We start from the raw sequence: 25,693 nt of genomic DNA on the forward strand, positions 1-25,693 counted from the left end.
GCTATGGCCATGGTTCTAGAGAGAAAACAGGCCACCGCTGATGACATTTTCTTCTGCCCAGAGTTTCTTGACAAGTCAGAAGGCCATTAAGAGCATTCTTAAACTATACACCAGTAATGGTCAAGTATTTTTCTTTCAAATACAGAAATATCCACCCAACAAAATGGTGCGATCACCACCAAACAAACCCTAAAAAAAGACAAGATTCCATTCCTCTTACCAATATTCATACGTTCAGCTTGTTCATTGATATATTTCACCTTTTCGCTATAAATGTTTTTGTAACCATTTATAAATGAGAGGTAGGACTTGGGAGTCACATGCGCTCTTCGACGGTATCTGAAAATAAAACACAAAAATGGCCACTTCTGTCATCCTGGTGTGCTGCCACACACTGTCACTACAGATACTCCCACTGTGAAATCAGAGTAATTCCCCAGAGCGATACCCTACAGGAGGGCAGCAACTGTACAAGGCTTCCCAGGAATTACATCTTTAACCCAGAGGGGTCCTGGACTTGACCCCTGTCCTTACTCTGAACATCTGTTTTCACATGTAGACACCTGAGAGAAGAATGTGTGCCCTGTCCCTCCCCTTCCAGAATTTTTTGAAGATCAAATAAAATAGGACATGTGAATAAACCTTGTCAGCTGGACAAATATTAGGTTTAGGTGGTTGAAATGAATTTGTGCTGTAATCTTTTCCACTTATCTGTTTTTTGTGACATACCTCTTCACTGCCTATCCAAGTTGGGTGGGTTTACAAAAGCAAAGGCCAGGCCAGGCACAGTGGTGCCTATAATCCTAGCTACTTAGGAGGCAGAGATCAGGAAGATTGCAGTTCAAGGCCAGTGACGGCAAAAAGTTCTTAAGATCCCATCTCAATCAATAAAAAAGCTGGGTGTGGTGGTGCGCACCTGTCATCCCAGCTACACAAGAAGCATAAACAGGAGAATCTTGATCAGCCAGCCCCACAGCATAAACACATCACCTATTTGAAAAATAACTAAAGCAAAAGGGCTGGGGCGTAGTTCAAGTGGCAGAGCACTTGGCTAACAAGTACAATGGTCTGAGTTTCAACCCAACACTTCCAAAAAATAAAGCAAAGCTCAATCTCTCCCTGATTCATTGAATTGGCCTTGAATCAATCAGCCACATTTGATTCAAGTGTTCAATCATCATGGGCTTTATGACAGTAATTATATTTAACAATAGAAATAAAGTAATTATGTTTAACAACAGAAATAAACCAGGTAATTTTATATAGAAGAAACTCTAGTCAAAGAAAAGTTTCTCACATATTATAAAGGGTTTTTTTGTATCAATTGTTCATCTTTGGAGTTCCAAAAAGTTTTAACATTTTAAGTTTGTTTTTTATCTTTGACAACTTAGAAATATATATAACTATCACTAAAGTGTTATTTAAGCCAGGCACCACTGGCTCATGCCTGTAAATCTAGCTACCTGTGAGGCAGATATCGGGAGGAGCAAGGTTCCAGGACAACCCAGGCAAGAAAAAGTTCCCGAGACCCCATCTCAATGGAAAAAAGCTGGGGATAGTGACACGCACCTGTCACCCTGTGATGGCAGGAAGCATCTGTAGGAGTATCACAGTCCAGGCCAGCCAGAGTAAAAAGAGACGCTATCTCCAAAACAGCCAGCTCATAAAGGGCTAAAGGCCTGGTTCAAGTGGTAGAGTGCCTGCCTAGCAAGTGTGTTGCCCTGAGTTCAAACCCTAGTACCACCCTTCCAAAAATGTGTTATATCAAACATTCAGAATAAGCTTCTATAATCTATAAGAATATGAAAATTTGAAAAATATACCAAAATGTTTTTTAATTCTTAATTTTTTTTAAATAAATAAGTTTTTATAGCTGTTTTCCCAAATGATGGAAGCAGGAAGAGTTCCAGTTAAGCAGAAAGAAAAGACTCCTAACAGTGAGGATTCATATACACTGACTCTCCAGGAGAACATGAGCGATATCTAGAATGATTCAAGAAGGTGGTCTCAATGTGTCTTAATACAGCGACCTAGCAAGCTTTTGGGGAAGAAAAAGAAAAAAAAAAAACCCCTGTACTTCTGAAGTGTTGATCCCTACTTTCACAGAGCAAGCACACCATTGCCACTCTTGGTGATTGATTCTCCTAAAGCCAATTAAAATTCTGTTTCATAACCATTTGGCATAAAGTCATTGATAAGACTAAGTCATGCGAATACAAAACCTAAATGCTCCCTTAACATAAGGCAATAAAGAAACTTTAAAACAGTGTACTTCTTTATCCAAATAAATAATGCATCGGAACCAGAAACTGATTTTAAGCAGTTTATAATGAATGAGTTAAGTCATTTTCAAAACAAAATTAAGCAACAAAAACAGAGCGGTTCATTAAGCATCTGTTACTTGGGAGCCTGCAGGGTAAAGAGGTATTTAAGTGTGGACACGAGTTAATTTTTAAATCTCATTTATTTGCCATCTTTCAGTACTAGCAAATCAATGCAAGAAAAATCGAGACCCAGCTGGGACTTGGTGCTCAATCACTATGAAGAGCCTTACACTGGGTGTTACACTTAATTCCTCTTTGGAGGGAACATTGTGGTTCCAGTAGCTCTGCAGCTTATGAAAATATCACGTACCTTTGGAAATAATTTTCACAGCTCTCGGAAACCATGTCATGAAAGAGGCCCATTGTTTCCACAACGTGTCTTTTAATTTCACTAGAGCAGACGATATTATAGTCTGAAAGGAAATAGGAGGCCACAGCTACCAGAGCCTCCTTGGGCCAGCGACTGAACCAGTCCATGGTGCAACCTGATATCAGGCCGGGGAATTTCAAAGAACGGGCTCGGAACTTCTCACCAACCTGTTGACAGCAAAATCAAAAAGCATTAGCAGCACCGAGAAAGGACCATTCAGCCGGAGAGGGACTGATGCATTCTGAGCCAATGTCACAAATTTTAAAACAAACCTTTGGCTTCCGTAGTATCTAAATGAAGGGAGGGGATGTGTTCATTCCACTCCCCGCTTCCTGAGACAATGTGTCCACTGTGAGTTTAGAGTGTAGGAGGAAAACGACAAAGGAGAACTTATTTTGGAGAGAGAGGACCAGGACAGGGGAAAGGTGCAAACAGCTGAAGAATGGGGTGTTTGCCCTAAGAAGGAAACAACTTAGGGCACCTAAAAGCTCTTCAAATATACAGAAAGCTTTATGTGGGAGAGCGATCAGGTTCCTCATGCAGTGTAGAATCAGAAGAGAAAAGTGCAGAGATTCAACTGATTATAAAGAAGAGCTCTGACAACCAGACAATGTAAAAATGAAGCAGGCTGCCCTGCAAGCCAGTGAGACCCCTGGGACGGAGCAGCACTGTCCAGTAAGGATGGACATGTCCTATGTTAGGGGCTTTCGGGTGTGACAGCCACTACCCTCCACGTGGCAATGGGGCTGATGGGTTGCAGAAATTCAATTTTTATTTTTATGTAATTTAGGCTGGCATAGTGGCTCTTAAGAGGGCCTGCCTACCAAGCGTGAGGCCCTGAGTTCAAATCCCAGTACTGCCAAAAAAGAAAATAAAAAAGGGGCTATATTTTTATGTAACTTTAACTAATCCAAATTTAAATTAGTTGCAATGGCTAATGGCTACCGAACTGGACTGCACAGTGAGATAGACACATGCAAACTTACATCAGGGATATCCTAGACGGGACGTCAATGTTAGAGGTATAGGGGATGGGATTACACCACCAAATTCCTTACAATTCAAACAACATTGTCTTTAAGTAATGCATGAAAATTGTTCACAATGCAATCATTTCTAATAATAGGAATATTTTAAGTTATCACACTGGCAATGAGATTTTGGTCAATGGAGACTGGTGGTAGGGAAGGATTAATTTTAGTTCAAAGAAATAAAGATTAATTTCTGAACAAATATCTCATCACAGAAGGCAAAGGATGTTAGCATATTTAAATCAGTAGCCCCTCCTATGTAGATTAAAAGCCAAGACTCACTGGAGAAAAGCAGAGAACAACATGCAAGTTCCTCCTGGACCTGGAGATGAAGTACTCGTACAGGTTGTCAAAGGTGGGGGGGTGGCGCGGCAGCTCCCGCTTCATCACCGATATCAGGCCTTGGGTGATTTCATCCATCTCATCTCGTGCAAACAAATTGGAGATCTTTAAGGAACAGTCAAGAAAGTGTCCTATGTTTTAAGAGTTCTCCACAGTGAATTTGCTATCCAAGCCTGGTCCTTTCCATCCCCCCAACTATGTCATCTTGTTTTATGTTCTCTTTCTGCCTCTCGACAGCCAAATGCCTGTTTGCCAAAGATTACCAAGCATGCAACTCTTTATTGAGCAGCTTAATCAACAGCAAATTATGTTTCTCTGCGTTTTAATATCTCCCACCGAAGACTATCTCCTCCACCACTTCCATCTACCCTTTAAAATGTTTGGGGATTCAGCAGTTTCTCAACTCCGGCTCCAACATGCAGCTTTTGCCACAATGAGCTTATGTACCATTAAGCCTTGAGGTCACCACATGCAGGGCAGAGTTAATCAGGCAGGCCTCAACTTGAAAAGGCTATCCTTGTGGGGCTGGCTCTTGACTGGCATCTGGGAATGAGGCTTTGCGAGTGCCTCCTTCTTTGCTAACTGATAAGGTTGTTCCACTGCCACACCTAAACGCCGTGGTACATGATAAACCCTGCTTTCCTTCTGTGAGCCTGGAACTTGGCTAGGCAGGGAGTGGCCAGCTTCAAATATAACCATTGGACCCTGAGTCCCAAACAGGCTTCCCTGAGCAGAAACACAGTGTACATGTCAACTGCATGTCATATGGAGGGCTGCATGGCCCCTTGGTGAGAGCACAGGACACCAGCACACAGATTCCTCCAGACTCCTCGTGATAAGGCTTTTTTTGTTGCTCCAGCCATGCGACCCTACTGTGATGCTGTAATAAATCTTAGCCATGAGTCCAACTAAATCTCATTTCTCAGATCAAGAATGTGTGCGAAATGGCCTAACCTCTGGAGGGTGGTTGTTTTTCCTGTAGGAATATAATCCCCATTTTTATCATGTAAGTTTCTCCCTCCATTTGAGACCTACCTCCCCTGAAGATAGCAAGTTGTTGAGGTATTCCAGAAATGCCTCATCTTTGATCTCATTGTCAGTAAAGATGAAAGTGATACCTTTCCCATCAGCTCCAGCAACTTTGTACAGAGATTTTAAGTCTTCTATGAGGTTAGTCACATTGTAAGACCTAAAAGGGGAGTGGGGGAAATTTTAAGTTTCCTATAAATTTAATAGGAATTAGATTTTTAAATAAAAATTTTAAATGTACATAGTCACCATTTATCTCAAAACACAGTAACAACGCATGATAATTAAACCATAATCTGTACCAGCTCCAACAGATATTATGTAACAGTACATGCCAGAAAACACAGGGGTTACAGCTAAGGAGCTAAGTGTTGCCATTCAAAACAAATGTGTTGTATTTATCCTGAGAAGTGGGGAATTTACCAGAAATGATCCTCAAGGAGTAATGGGAACAGGAAAATAAACATTTAACCCCTGCAATTAGTCCTCCACAACAGGTTTTGCTCAAGCAAATATATGTCTATTATCTAAAACTAATCTGAAATTTGCATTAGTTTGATTTGGGGGAAAAAGTCCCAATTAATTATAAATAAAATTAGCAATAAATTATCTATAGTAGTCATTTATACAGCTAAGTGGTTAGATTTAGAGAAACAGATACATTATGCAGTTTGGAACAAGTGACAGAAATATTGTAATTAGGTGGTTACAGAATGTGTTTTTCTGCTCACTCTGGTTCCTGTAGATGTGCGTGCTACACATGGTGGCCGTGAGTTGTAAAAATAGAGCAGACATTTTCTGCAGTGTTGTATGTAAATATTCATTGATGATAAGCATAATAAAGAGACCTCATTTGAAGGAGGTATCACAGTGCAAGCAATATAGAGCTGAGTGTAAACCATGAAGTCTAACAGACAAACTTGGAACCTGAAAGACCTGGATTCAAATCCATGCTCTGCAGCTTTAGAAAAGTTCCCTCACATTGCTCAACTTGGGTTTCATCATCTACAAAATGAAGATAATTCTTATCTGTAAAGGTTGTTGTGGGCAGAGAAGTGATACAGTGTAAGGGAACTTATTTTATACTAGGTATTAAAGCAGGAGCACCAGCTTCCACCTTCTGGATGCACTGTAATAAAAGTCTCACTGTGACCCTGTGGGAGGAACACGGCCCATGTCCTTCCAGCAGAGGGACTGTGGCCTGATGCAGTTAGAGTGAGTCTCTCACTGATTGGCGGGTCTTAGGACCCATCAGCCAATGAAGTCACATAACCATTTTGGCTGATTTTTAGACTATCATGCACCAACCTTTAGTATGTAGACACTGTCACAACACACCCTCTACTAGGTCCTGACCTCTCTTCATAGGTCCTGGGAAGTTTTCTAGACAACTCTCTGCTGCTTCACTCTCTAATGCCACATGGCTTCTGCAGCCATCCTCTCCACTCACATGGACTGTGTTAACCGACTCCATTAACATGAGACATTGACTGCTAGTTACCACGTCTCATATCTTAAGCAGCATTTTCAGGTTAATTCTTTGCCTGCTTGGTTTCTGGAAAACACTCTGGATTTCCCCCTTTCTGTCTTGCTTCTCCTTCCCACTCTCCATCGCAAACCCCCTTCCTCTCTGTTGGGAAACTCCAGAGTTCTTTCCTGGACCATCTTTCCTTTCACTGTGCACCCATTCATACTCCACAGGACCCCAGCAAGGGTCTCTCTACTGAGACTTCTATATCGGTCTCTGCAGAGCCTCAGCTGAACTCCTCACTCCCAAGTCTTTGGAAACATCTCACACCCACCATGTAACTGACTGGAATTCTCATTCAATGAATCTTACAGTTGCCATTTATTTACTTGTTCAACATATATTTCTGTAGTGTTGGTAAGAGCAACCATTTGGTAATCATGGTGGCCAAGACGAAGGTTACAATGCCCATCCATGGGGAGCTCACAGCCCATGAAGCAAATGGAAATGTGAACAAGTGTTTTTTAAAAATACAATGTGAAGAGTACTGCTAAAAAAATTAACATGCCACCCTAGGCTTTTCCTTCTTTCCTCTTCCTCCCCCATATCCTGTCCAGCACAACCCAACCTTATCAATCGTTCCTACTTTCAACTGTCCCCTCTGGATCCTTTTCTACAGTCTCACTTTCCCTGCTGCTTTAAAATGTGCCTGAAAGTTGCTGTAATCAGGTATGGTAAGTCATAAAGACAGGGACATGACCGTTCTGACAAAAAGTCATACTCACAGATCCCAAGCAGCAAGAAGGGCATGAGTCACACCACACAAGGCCACCAGGGGCAGCACCAGGGTCAGTGAGGAGACAGGAGGCAGGAGGAGTGGTGGGAGAACATGGGCAAGACCCTGTATTATGTTTCCACAGGAAACACAAAGTTTAGGTGAGTTTTGGGGAGAACTGACCCTGATGACACATGGCCTTGGGGTGGTTTTGGCAAAGGGATGTTCTAGTCCTGTGGTGGAGTTCAGGTAGAGGAGGTGGCTTAGAGTATGACCTGGAGATTGGCTGGTCTATATGTGAAAGGTACCCTGCAGGTGAGGTTTTTTTTTTTTTAATCTCTTAAGAATTGGCTAATCCAGGAGAGTCATCTTCCCCAAATCAGCAGGGCCCCAGATCCCAGAGCACCAAAAATACAGAAAATATACTTAGTACACCTGACTTAATTTAAGCCTGTCATTTCGAACTACAATGACTGCAATGCCACCCACCTCAGGATGGTGGGTTCAGAGCCTACAGGATCAGGGGCAGCGCAGGGGGAGGGAGGGTCCTCTGGTAAATGGAGGGACTGTATGGCCACCTGGGAATGCGGGTCCTGGGTCCCCAGTTCTTCCCATTGTTTCAAGAGAAGTCAGAGATATGTCTTTTAAAAATGGGACGTCTCCCATTTTTTTAAGTTTTTAATTTATTTAATTAATCTCTAGGTATTTAGTATGTTATAGTTTTTAAATGCTCTTGTAAATTGTATCTAGTAATTTTCTATCTGGCAGCAGAGGGATGTATGGATGTGTTTGCTTGCAAAATGGCCAAGTGATCTAAAATTCACATGGAACTAAAAGGGTCAGACAGCCAAAACAACCTTGAAGGAGAGGCACACAGCTGAGATCTGACACCACCAAGTATAGACATGTTAATAAGTACATGCATATTAAAGATACTATAGTAATTAAGACAGCAGGTGGCAGGGGGCAAAGATAGATAAACAAACCAGTGGAATGAACTATAGTCACATTAATGATCAGACCATTCATGACAAAAAATGACACTGTGATATGGCAGGGAAAAGGTGATCTTTTTAATAAATGAGGCAAGATCATTTGGAGATATATATATATTATATATAAAATCCTCAGATTTTGTAAGAAAATGAATTCTAGGTAGGTTATAGTTCTAAAGGTAGTAAATTTTGTTTATAAATGTGAAGGAAATCACAGAATACCTTCATGGCCTGGGGATAAAGAATGATTTTTTTTTTTAAGAATGATTCTTAAATAAAAAACACAGAGCATGAAACCTAAAGGGAAAAAGTTGATAAATTAAGTTTTATTAAAAGCAAGATCCACTAAGAGAGTGAAAGGCAAGTCAATAACCTGGAGAAGATACTTGCAATACACACCCTAACAAAGGAATTATATCCAAAACACTTTTTAAAGAATTCCTTTCAATCAATAAGAGAAAAAAAGTTACAACTCAATTAAAAGAAACAGACAAATGGCATAAACAGGTGTCTCATATAAGAGATTATCCAAATGATCCATGAGAAACGAAAAGGTGCTGGATGTGGTAGTTCACGCCTGTAATCTCAGCTACTCAGCTCTAATGCCAGAAACCATCTGGTCATTTATTAACAGTGCAGTGGATAAGTAGATGGTGGCAGTGTGTGGTAAAGTGGAAGACTACGCAGGAGTAAGACTGAACTGAGCATATAGCATTATGGCTGGACCACACAAGCACAGCACAGGAATAGAAGTGGAACACAAAAGAGAAAATTCCAAACGGTTCAGCTGATGTAAAGTTCAAAACTACATGACTGCCAGGTGTGGTGGTGTTATTCAACCCCAGCTATTCAGTAGGCAGAGATAGGAGGACTACAATTTAGGCCAACCCAAGCAAAGTGAGCATAAGAAAACAAAAGTAAAAGCAAAAGGAATAGGGGGATGGCTCAAGTACAGAGGACCTGAGTTTAATTCCCAAACTATGCAAAATGAATCAATGAGTTTGGAGTCAGAATTCCATCACCCGTTAGAGGGCAATGACTGGTACGGGACATGGAGTCCGTGGGCAGCTACACAGCTGTACTTACTTTGTGACATCCATGATTTGTGGATATCTCCTTATATATGAAATACTCAAATAAAATTTCACTTAAAAAAGAAATACACCAAATTGTTGCACCTTGTTAAAAAGTAACATTTAACTCCAGAGAAATAAACTATAGAAAAATGTGCCATTGTGTTTTATTTTATCTTACCTTGTTAATGTTATCTGGAATATTTGATATCCAGCTATAAAAGAGGCCAATCTTGAAAGACTTTGTTTTCCTGAACCACCCACACCCACCAGCAATGCATTTCCACATGAAGTTCGAATTATTCGTGAAATCTGTTTTGAAATAAAATGGTGTTTATTAGAAAAAAGGTTGCAAAGGTTCACATCTTGCACTAATGGGGTCAAGATTTGACCATCTGTGTTTGGACCACATTATACTTTTTCCTTGTAATGGTTTATCTCAAAATTTTTTAAAGCTTAATGTTCATTTATTCAACTCGAATTCTCTTTGCCCATACATATATAGGATATATATGGATAATACATATTATATATATACACATAATTTTTTTTAGTACTGGGGTTTTGAACTCAAGGGCTCATGCTTGCTAGACAGGTGCTCTACCACTTGAACCATGTCCCCTGCCCATCTTTATTTGCATCATGAAAAATGGAACAAATCTGTTTTACTCTTCCCAATTTCATGACTATTCTCTCTGAATATAATTTAATGATCTTAGACTTAATGGATGATGTCGTGACTCTTACCAATCTGCAGAAGACGTAAGGAAAGGTCAGACTCATTGGCTGATTGTCTATTGGTCTAATACACCAAGTCACATAAGACACTTGTCTCTACAACAAACACTGCCTCTGGCAGAGCTCTGCCAACAAAACTTTAAAAGGTACCAAAATCCTACTTACAGGGGCTCAGGGGGAGCCTTGTAGAAAAAGACTTAGGGAGGTGGCCTTCAATCTTGGGTTGCTTTCCTGTGACTGATTTTAAATCTTATTCAGGTCAATTGAGGACATTGCTAAAAACCTGTCTTTTACATTAAAGTCACTGATTCAGAGGAGTCTAACAAATTACTAAATCCATTGTCACCACTAGCAATAACTATCACTTAAAACACATGTTTTAGAGTTGGTAGGTCACTACTGGCTCCTTGTATGTATTAATTCTATCATTACATTTTAAGCATAGTAATCACTGGTATGGTTTTGCACACAAAGCAGGGTCTTGGGCCCCCCAAGACCTGGCCATGGCAGGTGTTCAATCATTACTTGTTGAGTGGTAGAATGGGATTTGAGGCCATATGGCGTGTCTCCGGTCACTTTGGCTGACTCCTCTTTCTCAAGCTTCCCTAGTCCTTGTCATCATGTGCTGGCAGAAGTCCTTTTCCATCAACTGGTTACATAGGTAAATAACTTTCTGTAGCTCTTCTGGCTTGGCTCAAACCAGGCTCCTTTTTGGGGCTACCTCTCACTAGTTTCTAGTTTTCATCAGTCCTGGGCACTTATCTCACCCTTTCCTCATCAATCTGTGCAGAATGGCCAGTCATGGACATTCACTTTATAAAGCATTATCTTTTCCTCTTTGGGGAACAAAATTTCTATGACACCAAAATTTAATTCCAGGAGGGGACATTTCTCCCTGGGGTTCTCCAGCTTCCTTTTAAGAAAGGTACAGCTCTGTGACTCAGAATGTCAAAAGCTCTGGACACAAAAAACCACCAATTTGTCCCTAAAAAACATCTGCTGCAATGCAGGTGGATTCAAATAAGATGTGTTTGTTTTTTGTTGTTTTTTTTTAAGGCCTTGTCTTCTGACAGAAAATTTATCTAACTAAGATAGACTCTTCTATCTACTACCCAGGAGTATACATTTATTCTCTCACAGTAAGTTCACCTATGAGGTTTCCCAAGCTTTGACACCACCTAGTCATTGCAGAAAATAGTCAAGTTAGAACCTTAATAAGATGAGTCATTGCATCCTTAAAAAACACCAGGTCAAGAGATGTTCCTCTAATAATTTCATTAAACTGCTTCTGGTAAGACTGGAGTTTTTCACACAGAAATTCAAAGGATGGCACCTACAGGTGGGAGAGAGAGAAAAATAATATTGAAGACCCAAATACTCTCAAAAGTAGTTGTTTTTATTATTATTATCATCATCAGTTTGGCAGTACTGGAGTTTCGATTCAGGGCGTATGCTTGCTAGGCAGGCACTGTACTACTTGAGCCATTTCTCCAGTCTTTAAAGTAATTTTTAAAAAAAAGCTTTTTAGGTGGGTATGGAGGCTCATGTCTATAATCCCAGCTACTCAAGGTGGAGATAAGGAGGATTGGAATTCAAGGCCAGCCTAGGTGAAATGTTAGCAAAACCCCATTCTCAACAAACAAGTCAGGCATGGTAGTTCATGTCGATAATCTCAGCTACGCAGCAAGCATAGGTAGGAGAATCAAGGTCCAAGCCCAGACCCCAAGACCCTATCCAAGGCAAAAACTCAAGACCCTATCCAAAAAAAAAACTAAAGCAAAAAAGGACTGGGAGGTATGGCTCAAGTGGTAGAGGGTCTGCCTAGCAAGCACTGAGGCCCAATACCAAAAAAACAAAACAAAACAAAACTTTTTAAACCTTATGAATGTCCAGAGATTTGTCATGCCTTAACCTACGTTTACTTATTTCCATTTTTCTGAGGCCTGAAACCTAACATCATTAATTGATCTCCAGTAAGAAATAATTTCTGACCTTTCCCTTCAAGAGGCCCAACACCAATTCCTATACATGCTAATTGATGGTAGAATGTCATAAATAATTTCCTCAGACTTAAGTTGCTTTCATACTGTTTATAGCTTTTTAAAAATATACATTAGTTTTACATAGTTGATGTAGTTTAGTTGAACCCCCAAGTCTTTGCTGATCTGAAATAAAAACTCATCCACCTTGTTATACTAATTGTTCCTCCCCCTTTAAGCATTTGCTCTATGTGCACTTTAGAATTACTTTTTTATGTGACTTAGTTTTTCTTTAAAAGAAAATCCCTTTGGCATCCTGTTTATAGACTCTATGTTGATTTCATTAAATCTATATATTCATTTGTAGAGTTTTATCATGCTGATTCCTACATCTCTTATCATGCTACATTTTCTATCTTGTGATGGTTGGCAAGGGTGTGCAAACTTTCCATAAGGGGTATGATATTCTGGGGTTTGTGGCCCCTCATGGCTCTGCTGCAATTGGTCCACTCTACCCTGGGGTACAACAGCAGCCACAGATCTGTAAACAGAGGCACTGGCTGTGTTCCAGTAAAACCTTACTTAGAAACACCGAAATTTGAATTCTATAAAGTCATTATATGTCACACAGTATTATTCTTCTTTTGAGTTTTTTCTACCCATTAAAACTCTGCTTAGCTCCTGTCTCTAACAAAAACACTCAGTGGGCAAAAAACATGGCCCACAAGTCTAACTTGCCAGTCCCTGCTGTGCAAGATCATTCTAGAGTTTCATATTTATTTAACACTTGATCATCTAAATGAATTCTTATTAGTTAGAACAAATTTTAAATTCTCTTGGATTATATAATTAGATAATCATATCATCTACCAATAATTGGGGTTGGGGGCTCCCTATCTGGTAGTAGTATCTATTTCTGTCATTCTGTTAAATTCCCTAGAACTTTCAAAGCAATCTTAAATAAAGTGGTGACAGTAGACGTACGTGTTTTGTATCGGACTTTAATGGGATCATTTCTAAATGTCTTTGGAGGAAATATTTTACTTGGTGTATAAGAACCAAGAATCACAACCCATAAATAAGTCAGGAGGTACAGAAACACCATGGTGGGATTTAGGTGCACAGGGAAACAGCTAGTGAGGTGAGTGATCTGAAAACTCTTTTAAGATATGAAAATGGATACCAGCTCATAGATTTTGGGCACTTCAAACAAAGTGTCTTCAGGCTCATCCCCAGTCGGCTCCGGCATGTCTCGGAGGAAGTCCACAAAATATGGCTCCGGGAGGATACAGGATGCCGCCTCTGGGCTGATATTTTCTTCAATGGCACGGATGAGATTTATATTAAACCATTGCTCATCTTCAGAAGTAATGAATCTACAAGGAAAAGGTACCAGTAGGAATGAAACTGAATGTGATCTCAGCCTCCCTCCACCCAACCTCCCTTACCCCTCTCTCTCTCTCTCTCTCTCTCTCTCTCTCTCTCTCTGGCCCAACCCTGCAGCTTCCTCACCTCAGGACAGGGAACACTACTATAGTGCTTTTGGATAAGAACACAACCCATCAAGACAGTTCCTACTCATAGAAAATACACATGAGTCACTTCAGTGAGGTCAACAGTGCCTAAAACTTGCAAGAGAAATGCAGATGTGGCATTCAAGGTCAGGCAAGTGTCCTCTCTCCGGGTTTGTGGACTCATGGTGCGCGAAGGTCCTCTTCAGAATGGCAATGTCACAGAGGGAAGAGGGGAAGAAGGGAAGAAGGGAGACTAACATTTGGCAAGGACCACCTATGTGTGGGACACTTACAGCTTTGTGAGACTGGCGTTGTCCTCCACTTATTACAGATGAGGAGACTGGGGCTCAGAAAGATGATAGAATTTAACTTTAACAGGGTGAAACCAGATCTCACCATGCAAAAGCTACAAAGAACTCACATTTTCCACAAAATATGCACAACTAAAATCTGCTGCTGCATTTTGTGAATTCTGATGTGACGATTTATAAAGATGTGTTGTTGCAATGGTCCTTCAGTAAAGTAGCAGAACATTTTCTTAAGGTGACTGCTAGCCAGGAAATACCCTCAATTACTTTACAAGCCCCACAGAAAACTGAGACAATACTCCTTACTCTCCTGGCCTGAGTAGATATTTTGCAAGAATTATTGAGGCTGTATAAATGTCTTAGGTTATACATTTAAACTCCAGTGCTATGATATACACCTGTCTGCAATCACTCTGTTGCATTCATGTTTGAAAAGTGACATGAGAAGAGCAAGGGAGTCACACTCTTCAGCTTTTACAGTTAACATTCCTTGCCAAATTCTGGAAAGATCTCGAAGGTTGAAGATGTAGTGAAACTTTGAAGGAGTTGGCAGCATCTTCACCTAGAAATGAAAAAAAAAATACTCTCAATTAAGCTGTTTACTATCTCTACCAACTTCTAGAATTCTAAGAAAGCAAACCCATACCAATAAAGGGAGAACTCTACATGTTGAAAGCCATGCTAACAATGAATAAAGGTAGTTACCACTTTGAAAGTAAAAATAACCATCATCCTGGGGATAAAAAGCAAACTCCCCACACAATTAATTCAGGACAGAAAATGCTTCGTTCAGTACCTATTCCTAGAATAAGCCCTTCCTCTATTGAAAAGGTACTCCAAAGAGTTTGTAGAGAAATTTTTATAGGCTAATTCACAGTTCAAGTTAAAATCGTAGTTAGCATGGGTAGATGAGATGGAAAAAAGTGTTATTTTTAATCAATGACCTTTCATTTTCCTTCTTCGCTCAGTTCCATGCAAGGTAATATAAAACATACATTTATATTACAAATATGTGAAAATAGCACTTTTTTTCTTATGGTAGAAGATGGCTACCATGGCAGCTATTGGTGACTGACAACCATTAAAAAATTTTTTAATCCTTTTTCTCCCTCTTCTTCTCATTGTTTATTACCCTGCCTTTTTCTTTCTCTTCTAATATTTCCCTTTAATTTTTTTTTTACTTTCTTATTTTTTTTCTCACTTGTGTAAAGGTAAGGTGATACACAGGCAATAATGAATTGAAAGAGTGCCTTATGAAGATAGGAGATTTGAAGAAACAATACAAAGGAGTCTGCTTATTTGGCAGTGGGGAGGGAAGAAGATTGCTCTTTTTTTTTTCCTTTGTTTGAGTACCTCCTACTGCTCTCAGGAAGACTCCATAAGGCAGCTAAATCAGCCATGATGAAGTCACTGAGACTTGCTGAGGGAGAAGATGTAAGTGATAAGACGGAAAAATCAAAGGTGGTGCACAGTGGTCCCCACTTTCAGCCTGAGAAGCAACATAACTGGTGTTGCAGTTAACTAAGTTACAAAAATCTAAAAGAGCATCCTGTTTCAGGACATTTAAGAGTTCTATAGCATGTCCATACATGCTAACTTTGAGTTAGAATCAGTGTAGAGCTAAGGAGGGAGGGGGGAGGGGGACTGAGGTAGAAGGACGGAAGTCATCAGCATACAGATGTTTACAGCCTTGCAGCTGGATGAGAACACCAGGCAAAGAACAAAGACACAGAGGAGGCTCAGCATGCAGACCAAGAGCATTCCAGTATTTAGAGGATGGAAGGAAAGGAGGAAACTTAAAAAAGGTAGCTGGTGAGGTAGGAGGGAAAGCAGGGGCCTGGGGACCCTCTGAAGTCAAGAGAAGGAAATGTTTTAGAGGACCATTGAGGTCAAAAGCCCTAAAAAAGTCAAATAAGAGGAAAAAGGAAATGGATCAAGGTCTTTGGGGACCGTGGTAAGAGCAGGGGGAATAGAAGCATGTGCAAAATGGGTTGAAGAGTTAAAAACTGGTGAGGAAGTACAACCCAGCAACCCTTCACATGACAAAGGAAAGTGACAATGAGACACCTGCAAGACTAGAGTTTTTCAGAAAAGTACATATATAAGCACATTAAACTAAATAATATTCCTACTGAAAAACACATGGATCTTACCAGAGACAACTATCTCAGATACTCAGACCCTGCCATTCAGGTTTCAGTTTCTTTAAAAGAGGCAAAGCAAAGACCCTGTGTGGCTAGCAGCAGGACCCTGTGCCCAGAGCTGATCACTGAAGGAAGCTGCACAGAAGAGCATTTCATAGGAAACACCCAATTCCGCTCCTGACAACCCTGTGTCCAGAATTCCCCCAGTGCACTCAGGAACCAAAGCCTGGCATATGCCAGGTTTCCAAGGACATAAGCATCGCCCAGACGCATGCCTCTGCCTTACTGAACATATGCTCAATTAGCACAGCTCTTTCTCAAGTCCTCCACTACTTTTTGGCAAATGTATCAACCTTGTTTCTATTTCAGACCTACTCTTAGAGTACTTCTTCAGGCATCTGATGACACTCATCTGGCTTCCTGAGCTTTTTGTAGGGCACTGACTTGTGTTTGAATTCTATCCATTTACTCCAAGAAACAGACAAGTTAGACTTCAAGACTTAGGCAGCTGAGAAGCTTCAGGCTCCATGTATTAACTGATCAGTACTCATTTGTGCCTCTGACGTGGTTTGACAAAATAAGGCAGATGTACAAACAAAATCACAAATCAGAGTCACAAGTGGAAAAGCAGTGTTCTCATTTCAGCAAAAATTCTGCTTTTTCTTGGATGTCGTGTCTGGTTTCTAGTTAATACCACATACATATGGAAACATTCGGTCAGAATGTTTGCTCCCTGCAAGGAAAAGGGGTCATGAATCTATTTGAGCACCTAATTTGTTTTTTCCAGAAAATGTTACCAAATTGATGTTATCATAACTTAATGAGCCATGACACGAAACAAGGCTGAAGAAGAGTTGACTTTTTAAAAATGGCACACTGTAATAAACCATACCATACCTTAGTCCACTGCCACAACACTCTTCCCACGGAGACTAGCTGCCCAACCATCTCACATATCTTAGGTTTGAACTTTCTACAAGGATCGAAGTAGCCACAGCCAATAATTCCTGGAAAATAAACAAGAAGGTACAAGTTTACTAAAAGATTAATGAGTCATCACAAGACAGACTGACTAAGCAGAGGAGGTTAAGAATTTTTCTCAATGGATTAGCTAAGACTGGGAGTCAGCAAGTGTCCCAGCCGAGCTCAGTTATAAGTATGTTATATAATAGCTCACGTAACCCCCCCAACATCCGACGAGAAAGGATAGGACATAGATTATTCTTATTATTATCCCCAGTTTATCATGAGCTTAGTAATTTGCTCATGGGTACAGAGTTGGCATACAGGTGAACCTGAAACTTGAACCCAGGCAGCCTGGCTCTGGAGACTGTAAGTCAGCATTCACCTGGAGCATATGAGAGCTTGGAAGGGCTTAGACCTGATTTCTTCACCTTACCAAGGAGACAGACCCAGACAGGCAAAGCAAATTGTTCAAGGTCACATGGATTGGTTGTTTACAGACTGGAGTTAGAACACACATCTCTTTTTTTTATTTTTTATTTTTTAATTTTATTCATATGTGCATACAATGTTTGGGTCATTTCACCCCCCTTCCCCCCACCCCCTCCCTTAATTCTCCCACACCCCCTCCCCCCCACACCTTCACTTCCAGGCAGAAACTATTTTGCCCTTATCTCTATTTTTGTTGAAGAGAGTATAAGCAATAATAGGAAGGACCAAGGGTTTTTGCTAGTTGAGATAAGGATAGATATACAGGGAGCTGACTCGCATTAATTTCCTGTACATGTGTGTTACCTTCTAAATTAATTCTTCTCGAACTAACCTTTTCTCTAGTTCCTGGTCCCCTTCTCCTATTGGCCTCTGTAACTTTAAAGTATCTGCATTAGTTTCTCTGCATTGAGGGCAACAAATGCTATCTAGATTTTTGGGTGACTTACCAATCCTCATACCTCCCTCCTGTGCTCTCACTTTATCATGTGATCAAAGTCCAATCCCATTGTTGTGTTTGCCCTTAATCTAATGTCCACATTTTGGGCCAGGCTAACCTCACTCAGAATGATGTTCTCCAGTTCCATCCATTTACCAGCGAATGATAACATTTCATTCTTCTTCATGGCTACATAAAATTCCATTAAGAATAAATACCACATTTTCTTAATCCACTCGTCAGTAAAGTAGAATCTTGGCTGTTTCCATAACTTGGCTATTGTGAATAGTGCTGCAATAAACATGGGTGTGCAGGTGCCTCTGGAGTAACCTGAGTCACAGTCTTTTGGGTATATCCCCAAGAGTGGTATTGCTGGATCATATGGTAGATCTATATTTAGATTTTTAAGCAGCCTCCAAATTTTTTTCCAGAGTGGTTGTACTAGTTTACATTCCCACCAGCAGTGTAAGAAGGTTCCTTTTTCACCCGCATCCTCTCCAACACCTGTTGTTAGTGGTGTTGCTAACGATGGCTATTCTAACAGGGGTGAGGTGGAATCTTAGTGTGGTTTTAATTTGCATTTCCTTTATTGTTAGGGATGGTGAGCATTTTTTCATGTGTTTTTTGGCCATTTGAATTTCTTCTTTTGAGAAAGTTCTGTTTAGTTCACTTGCCCATTTCTTTATTGGTTCATTAATTTGGGGAGAATTTAGTTTTTTGAGTTCCCTATATATTCTGGTTATCAGTCCTTTGTCTGATGTGTAGCTGGCAAATATTTTCTCCCACTCTGTGTGTGGTCTCTTCAGTTTAGAGACCATTTCTTTTGTTCAGCAGAAGCTTTTTAGTTTTATGAAGTCCCATTTATCTATGCTATCTCTTAGTTGCTGAACTGCTGGGACTCTGTTGAGAAAGTTCTTGCCTATACCTATTAGTTCCAAAGTAGTTCCTACTCTTTCCTATACCAACTTTAGAGTTTGGGGTCTGATATTAAGATCCTTGATCCATTTTGAGTTAATATTGGTATAGGGTGATATACATGGATCTAGTTTCAGTTCTTTGCAGACTGCTAACCAGTTTTCCCAGCAGTTTTTGTTGAAGAGGCTGTCTTTTCTCCATCGTATATTTTTAGCGCCTTTGTCAAAGACAAGTTGGTTATAGTTGTGTGGCTTCATAGCTGGGTCGTCTATTCTGTTCCACTGGTCTTCATGTCTGTTTTTGTGCCAGTACCATGCTGTTTTTATTGCTATTGCTTTGTAATATAGTTTGAAGTCAGGTATTGTGATACCTCCAGCATTTTCTTTTGACTGAGTATTGCCTTGGCTATTCGTGGCCTCTTGTGTTTCCATATAAATTTAACGCTAGATTTTTCAAACTCTTTGATGAATGTCATTGGGATTTTCATGGAATTGCATTAAACATGTAGATTACTTTTGGGAGTATCGACCATTTTACTATGTTGATTCTACCAATCCATGGGCATGGGAGATCTCTCTACTTTCTATAGTCTTCCCCAATCTTTTTCTTCAGAAGTGTATAGTTTTCCTTGTAGAGGTCTTTCACATCTTTTGTTAGGTTTACACCTAGGTATTTGATTTTTTTTTGAGGCTATTGTAAATGGAATTGTTTTCATATATTCTTTCTCAGTTTCTTCATTATTAATATAGAAACGTTAATGATTTTTCTACGTTGATTTTATATTCTGCTACCTTGCTCTAGCTATTGATGATGTCTAGAAGCTTCTGAGTAGAGTTTTTTGTGTCTTTAAGGTATAGGATCATATTGTCTGCAAATAGGAATATTTTGACAGTTTCTTTACCTATTTGTATTCCTTTTATTCCTTCTTCTTGCCTAATTGCTCTGGCTAGGAATTCCAGTAGTGGAGGTAGTGGGCATCCTTGTCTAGTTCCTGATTTTAGAGGGAATGGTTTTAGTTTTCCTCCGTTAAGTATAATGCTGGCTGTAGGTGTGTCATATATAGCTGTTATAATGTTGAGATACTTTCCTTCTATTCCTAGTTTTCTTAGAGCTTTTATCATGAAATGGTGTTGGATCTTATTAAAGGCTTTTCCTGCATCTATTGAGATGATCAAGTGGTTTTTGTCTTTGCTTCTATTAATGTGGTTTATTACATTTATTGATTTTCATATGTTGAACCACTCTGCATTCCTGGGACGAAGCCTACTTGGTCGTGGTGAATAATCTTTTTGATGTGTTGTTGAATTCGGTTTGCCATTATTTTATTGAGGATTTTTGCATCAATGTTCATTAGGGAGATTGGCCTATAGTTCTCCTTTTTGGAGGTGTCTTTGCCTGGTTTTGGGATAAGTGTGATACTAGCTTCATAAAATGTGTTAGGCAGTTTTCCTTCCCTTTCTATTTCGTGGAACAGTTTAAGGAGGGTTGGTATCAGTTCTTTAAAGGTCTGATAGAATTCAGCAGAGAATCCATCAGGTCCTGGACTTTTCTTTTTAGGGAAACTCTTGATTGATACTTCAATTTCATTTTGTGTTATAGATCTATTCAGGTGATTAATGTCCTCTTGGTTCAGTTTTGGATGGTCATAAGTATCTAGAAATCTGTCCATTTCTTTTAAGATTTTCGAATTTATTTGAATATAGATTCTCGAAGTAGTCTCTGATTTCCTGGACTTCCTTGGTGTTTGTTGTTATCTCCCCTTTTGCATTCCTGATTTTACTAATTTGGGTTTTTTCTCTCCTCATTTTAGTCAGGTTTACCAGGGTTCTATCGATCTTGCTTATTTTTTCAAAGAACCAACTTTTTGTTTCATTAATTCTTTGTACTTTTTTTTTTGTTTCTATTTCATTGATTTCAGCTCTCATTTTCATTATTTCTCTCCTATTTGTTTTGGGATTTGCTTGTTCTTGTTTTTCTAGGAGTTTGAGATGTATCATTAGGTCATTGATTTGAGATCTTTCAGTCTTTTTAATATATGCACTCATGGCTATAAACTTTCCTCTCAGGACTGCCTTTGCTGTGTCCCATAGACTCCGGAAGGTTGTGTTTTCATTTTCATTGAATTCCAGGAACTTTTTAATTTCCTCTTTTATTTCATCAATAAGCCATTGTTCATTAAGCAATGAGTTATTCACTTTCAAGCTGTTTGCATGGTTTTTTTCTTTATTTTTGTTGTTGAGTTCTAGTTTTATTGCATTGTGATTAGATAGAATACATGGGATTATTTCTATTTTCTTATATTTGCTGAGGCTTGCTTTGTACCCTAGGATATGATCTATTTTGGAGAAGGTTCCATGGGCTGCTGAGAAGAATGTATATATTGTGTAGAAGTTGGATGAAATGTTCTGTAGACATCAACTAGGTCCATTTGATCTATTGTATATTTTAGATCTAGGATTTCTTTATTGATTTTTTGTTTGGATGACCTATCTATTGATGATAGTGGGGTGTTAAAGTCTCCCACGACCACTGTGTTGGAGTTAATATATGCTTTTAGGTCTTTCAGGGTATGTTTGATGAAACTGGGTGCGTTGACATTGGGTGCATATAGGTTGATAATTGTTATTTCCTTTTGGTCTATTTCCCCTTTTATTAGTATGGAATGTCCTTCTTTGTCTCGTTTGATCAATGTAGGTTTGAAGTCTACTTTGTCAGAGATAAGTATTGCTATTCATGCCTGTTTTCAGGGGCCATTGACTTGGTAAATCTTCTTCCAGCCTTTCATCCTAAGCCTATGCTTATTTCTGTCGGTGAGATGAGTCTCCTGTAAGCAACAAATTGTTGGATCTTCCTTTTTAATCCAGTTTGTCAAACGGTGCCTTTTGATGGGGGAATTAAGTCCATTAACATTAAGTGTTAGTACTGATAGGTATATGGTGATTCCTGTCATTTAGTTGTTAGTTGTTTGAAGATTTGATTGTGTGTACCTATTTTGAGGTTACTCTCTACTTTCTTGCTTTTTCTTTTCCTGTAGTTTGGTGCTGCCTGCCCTTTCATGGTTATGTTGGGTTTCACTTTCTATGTGCAGAATCCCTTGAAGAATCTTTTGTAGTGGTGGCTTTTGGTCATATATTGTTTTAGTTTCTGCTTATCATGGAAGACTTTTATTGCTCCATCTATTTTGAATGATAGTTTTGCTGGGTAGAGTACCCTAGGGTTGAAGTTATTTTCATTCAGTGCCTGGAAGACCTCACCCCAAGCTCTACTTGCTTTTAATGTTTCTGTTGAGAAGTCTGCTGTGATTTTGATGGGTTTACCTTTGTATGTTATTTGTTTTTTCTCTCTTACAGCCTTCAATATTCTTTCTTGAGTTTCTGTACGTGTTTTTTTAATGATAATATGCCGTGGGATAGATCTATTTTGGTCTGGTCTGTTTGGTGTTCTGGAGGCCTCTTGTATCTGTATGGGAATAAATTTCTCTAGATTTGGGAAATTTTCTGTTATTATTTTGTTGAATATATTACGCATTCCCTTTGCTTGTACCTCTTCTCCTTCTTTAGTGCCCATGATTCTCAGGTTTGGTATTTTGATGGAGACAGTGAGTTCTTGCATTTTCTTTTCACAGGTCTTGAGTTGTTTAACTAACAGTTCTTTGGTTTTTAATTACCATTTCAACTTCGAGTTCTGAGATTCTGTCTTCTGTTTGTTCTATTCTGCTGGATTGGCCTTCCATTTTGTTTTGCAATTCTGTTTCGTTCTTTTTTCTGAGGTTTTCCATATCCTGAGTCGTTTCCTCTTTAATGTTGTCTATTTTCGTCCTGAGTTCATTTATCTCTTTATTAATCGTGTTCTTTGTTTCACTTTGGTGTTTATACAGTGCTTCTATGGTTTCTTTTATTTTTTCTTGTGCTTTTTCAAATTCTCTATTTTTGTTGTCTTGGAATTTCTTGAGTGTCTCCTGTACATTTTGGTTGACCATATCCAGTATAATCTCTATAAAATTCCCATTGATTATCTGTAGTATTTCTTCTTTTAGATTATTCTTGTGGGCTTCATTGGGTTCTTTGGCATAGTTTACCTTCATTTTGTTGGAGTCTGGATCTAGTATCTGTTTTCTTCATTTCCCTCTGGTTCCTGTACTAATTTATTACTGGGGGGAAACTGGTTTCCTTCTTTTTTCTGTCTTCCCATCATTGCCTTTGCTATTGTTACTGTCCCTGTACTCACACATCTCTTGACCTGTAGTCAGTTGACACTTTGGCTTGGGATAGGCAAGTAGCCATTCCTAACAATACTCAGAAAAATGGGAGTGTGACTAACTTTTTTACTCTTGGGAAGCCTGGGTAGTAGGTTTATAAACTATTCTTAACATCTGAAAATGCCTTTGATTCAGACTGCAGAAAGCAAGCTCACTCCAGTGAGTGTCTAGTAGGTAATGTGTCCAGATATGGGCATGGTATTTCATAGAAATATGTACATAAATATCTGTTCAGAAATGCACAGCAGGTTTATGAAGCAGGGAGCATACTATCAAGACACTGTGGTGGGGGAGGGTTCGGTCACAAAGACTATAGAAGAGTTGTCCTGGGGAAACATGAAATTGCCCTCCAAAGTCATGGTTAGCTCTGCTCGATGCCTATCAGGCCCTTCTGCTTCCTGAGTGTTTGAGATTTTCTCCATCCTGTGGGGCAAGTGCATGACGAGAAGCATGGGGTCTGGGATCAGAACATGGGGATAGCACCACTGTCTGGCTGTAGCGAAATGGCCTTGACCAGGCAGCTATTTCACTTTGCCAAGCCTCATTTCTGGTTTATTTTCTGTATCTTTTTAAATAAATCAATCATCCCGAAGAGTGTTTCCAACAGCTAACATTCATGCACAGACCCCAAGACTGAAAACACGACATTGCCCCAGTACCATGCAAGCCAGTGTTCACCCTTGATCACCCCCATCTAGCCAAAGCCACTACTCCAACTTGACAAAAAGCAGGAACTGCTTTTCTTGACAACTCTGCCACTCTATTTTTGAACTTCAACTTCTTTTTAAAATTTGAACTTTATTTAATGGAATGCTGTATCTCTCCATGCTTTGTGTCTTACATTCTACGTCTTTAGGCTCTTCTTCCATGTCGAGACATGTATATTGCCCATTTGTTTCACTGCTGCATAGCATTATACTATTTCCTTGCCACAATTTATTCACCCAATTTTACTGACAAGAAGCATTTGGGTCATTTCAAGTTTTTGCCATCATGAACATTATTCCATGAACAATCTTGTATAAATCTGGTGCACATATACAAAACTGATTACAGATGGATTGAGGACCTAAATGTGGAAGGCAAAACTGTACAATGTTTGGAAGAACGTCTTTGTGAGGCCTGTGACTCAAAAAACACAAACCACAAAGAAACTCATGATAACTTAGTAGCACCCAGAAATGCTACTACCTAGAAGTCACAATACCAAATTGTTATCCAAAAGACTTACGACAATTCATACTCCCGCCAGTGGGGGAGGAGAATTTCAGCTGCTTCACACTCTCATGAATAATTGATTTTGTCAGAATTTTGCATTTTGACAAATCTAGTGGGTATAAAATGGTATTTCCTTGACATTTTTATCTGCACTTTTCCAAATACCAATGGTGTTTACATTTGTTTATTGACCATTTAGTATCCCCCTTTTACTGTGTCTTGGTTTTGCCCCTTTTTTGGCAGTACTGCAATTTGAACTCAGGGCCTTGTGCTTGCTAGGCAGGTGCTCTACCACTCAAGCCATGCCCCAGGCCTTTTTGCTTTCATTATTTTGGAGCTAGGATTTTGCGTTTGTGCCTGGATCTTCCTAGACCACCATCCTCCTACTTATGCTTCCCATATAGCTGGATGATAGGCATGTGCCACAATGCCCAACTTATTATTGGTTGAGATGAGATTTTGCAAACCCTTTACCCAGGCTAGCCTCGAAGTGCAATCTACCAATATCCACCTCCCAAGTAGCTAGGATTTACAGACATGAGCCACTACGCTTGCTTTCTTCTGACTATTTCACTGGATTTCCTGAAATATTCAGAATGTTAAATTTTTGTTATTATATGTATTAAAAATTGTTTTCTTTCACTTTGAAGCTTTTCTTCATTCTTCTAATGGTATTTTTATTTTAAAATTATTTATGTATTAGTGGCATTTTTAAACAAATAATTCTTAATTTTAATCTAGTGACATTTTTATTAGTGCATATAAATACAGAGGGTTTTCACTGTGGTATTTCCATGCATGCATATAATGTACTTTGATCAAATTCATCCCTTCTTTCTTTCTTCTTTCTTCATCCACTGACATTTATCAAAAATTTCCTTTGCTTTTGTACTCCCCCCTTCTCTCATTTAAGAAGTCCTTTCCTAGTTAAGGTCATTCAGTTGTCTCCCTATATTTTTTCCCAAACATTTAACAAGTTTGCCTTCCATATTCAGGCCCTTAATCCATCTGTACTTGACTTTATGCCTGTTGTAAGATAGAGGGTCAATTTAGATTATCTTCCTGTAGGAATCACTAACTATTCCAGTACCACTTATTGAAAGTTTCCCCTTTCCCTTCTGGCCCACGGTACTTCCAGGTCAAGTAACTAATGCCTACCTATGCACACTCTGTTCTTCTGGATGTACATAATTTTTGATAGTACAAATTATGTGTGCTTAAATTTGATGTCAAAAATCTTATTTTCTTTAATTAACATGTCATGTGCTACACTTGATTTGGTACATTTGCATTATCCACGTCAAGTAAACCAAAACACAAA

The 25,693-nt window shown here is 39.3% G+C and overlaps 1 protein-coding gene across 1 annotated transcript in view; it reads right to left on the bottom strand.

Annotated features, from left to right (window-relative positions):
- Positions 1-25,693, bottom strand: part of Dnah8 (dynein axonemal heavy chain 8) — a 343,384-nt gene that overhangs the window by 107,552 nt on the left and 210,139 nt on the right. The window contains exons 58-66 of the mRNA XM_074082285.1: positions 16,988-17,097; positions 14,345-14,508; positions 13,308-13,500; positions 11,356-11,478; positions 9,589-9,719; positions 5,103-5,256; positions 4,008-4,172; positions 2,635-2,861; positions 221-339 (exon numbers count right to left, since the gene is read on the bottom strand). Coding sequence (XP_073938386.1) covers positions 221-339; positions 2,635-2,861; positions 4,008-4,172; positions 5,103-5,256; positions 9,589-9,719; positions 11,356-11,478; positions 13,308-13,500; positions 14,345-14,508; positions 16,988-17,097 — 1,386 coding nt within the window. The remainder of the gene's footprint in view (positions 1-220; positions 340-2,634; positions 2,862-4,007; positions 4,173-5,102; positions 5,257-9,588; positions 9,720-11,355; positions 11,479-13,307; positions 13,501-14,344; positions 14,509-16,987; positions 17,098-25,693) is intronic.

This window comes from Castor canadensis, chromosome 8 (assembly GCF_047511655.1).
Source record: "Castor canadensis chromosome 8, mCasCan1.hap1v2, whole genome shotgun sequence".
NCBI classification, from domain to species: domain Eukaryota; kingdom Metazoa; phylum Chordata; class Mammalia; order Rodentia; family Castoridae; genus Castor; species Castor canadensis.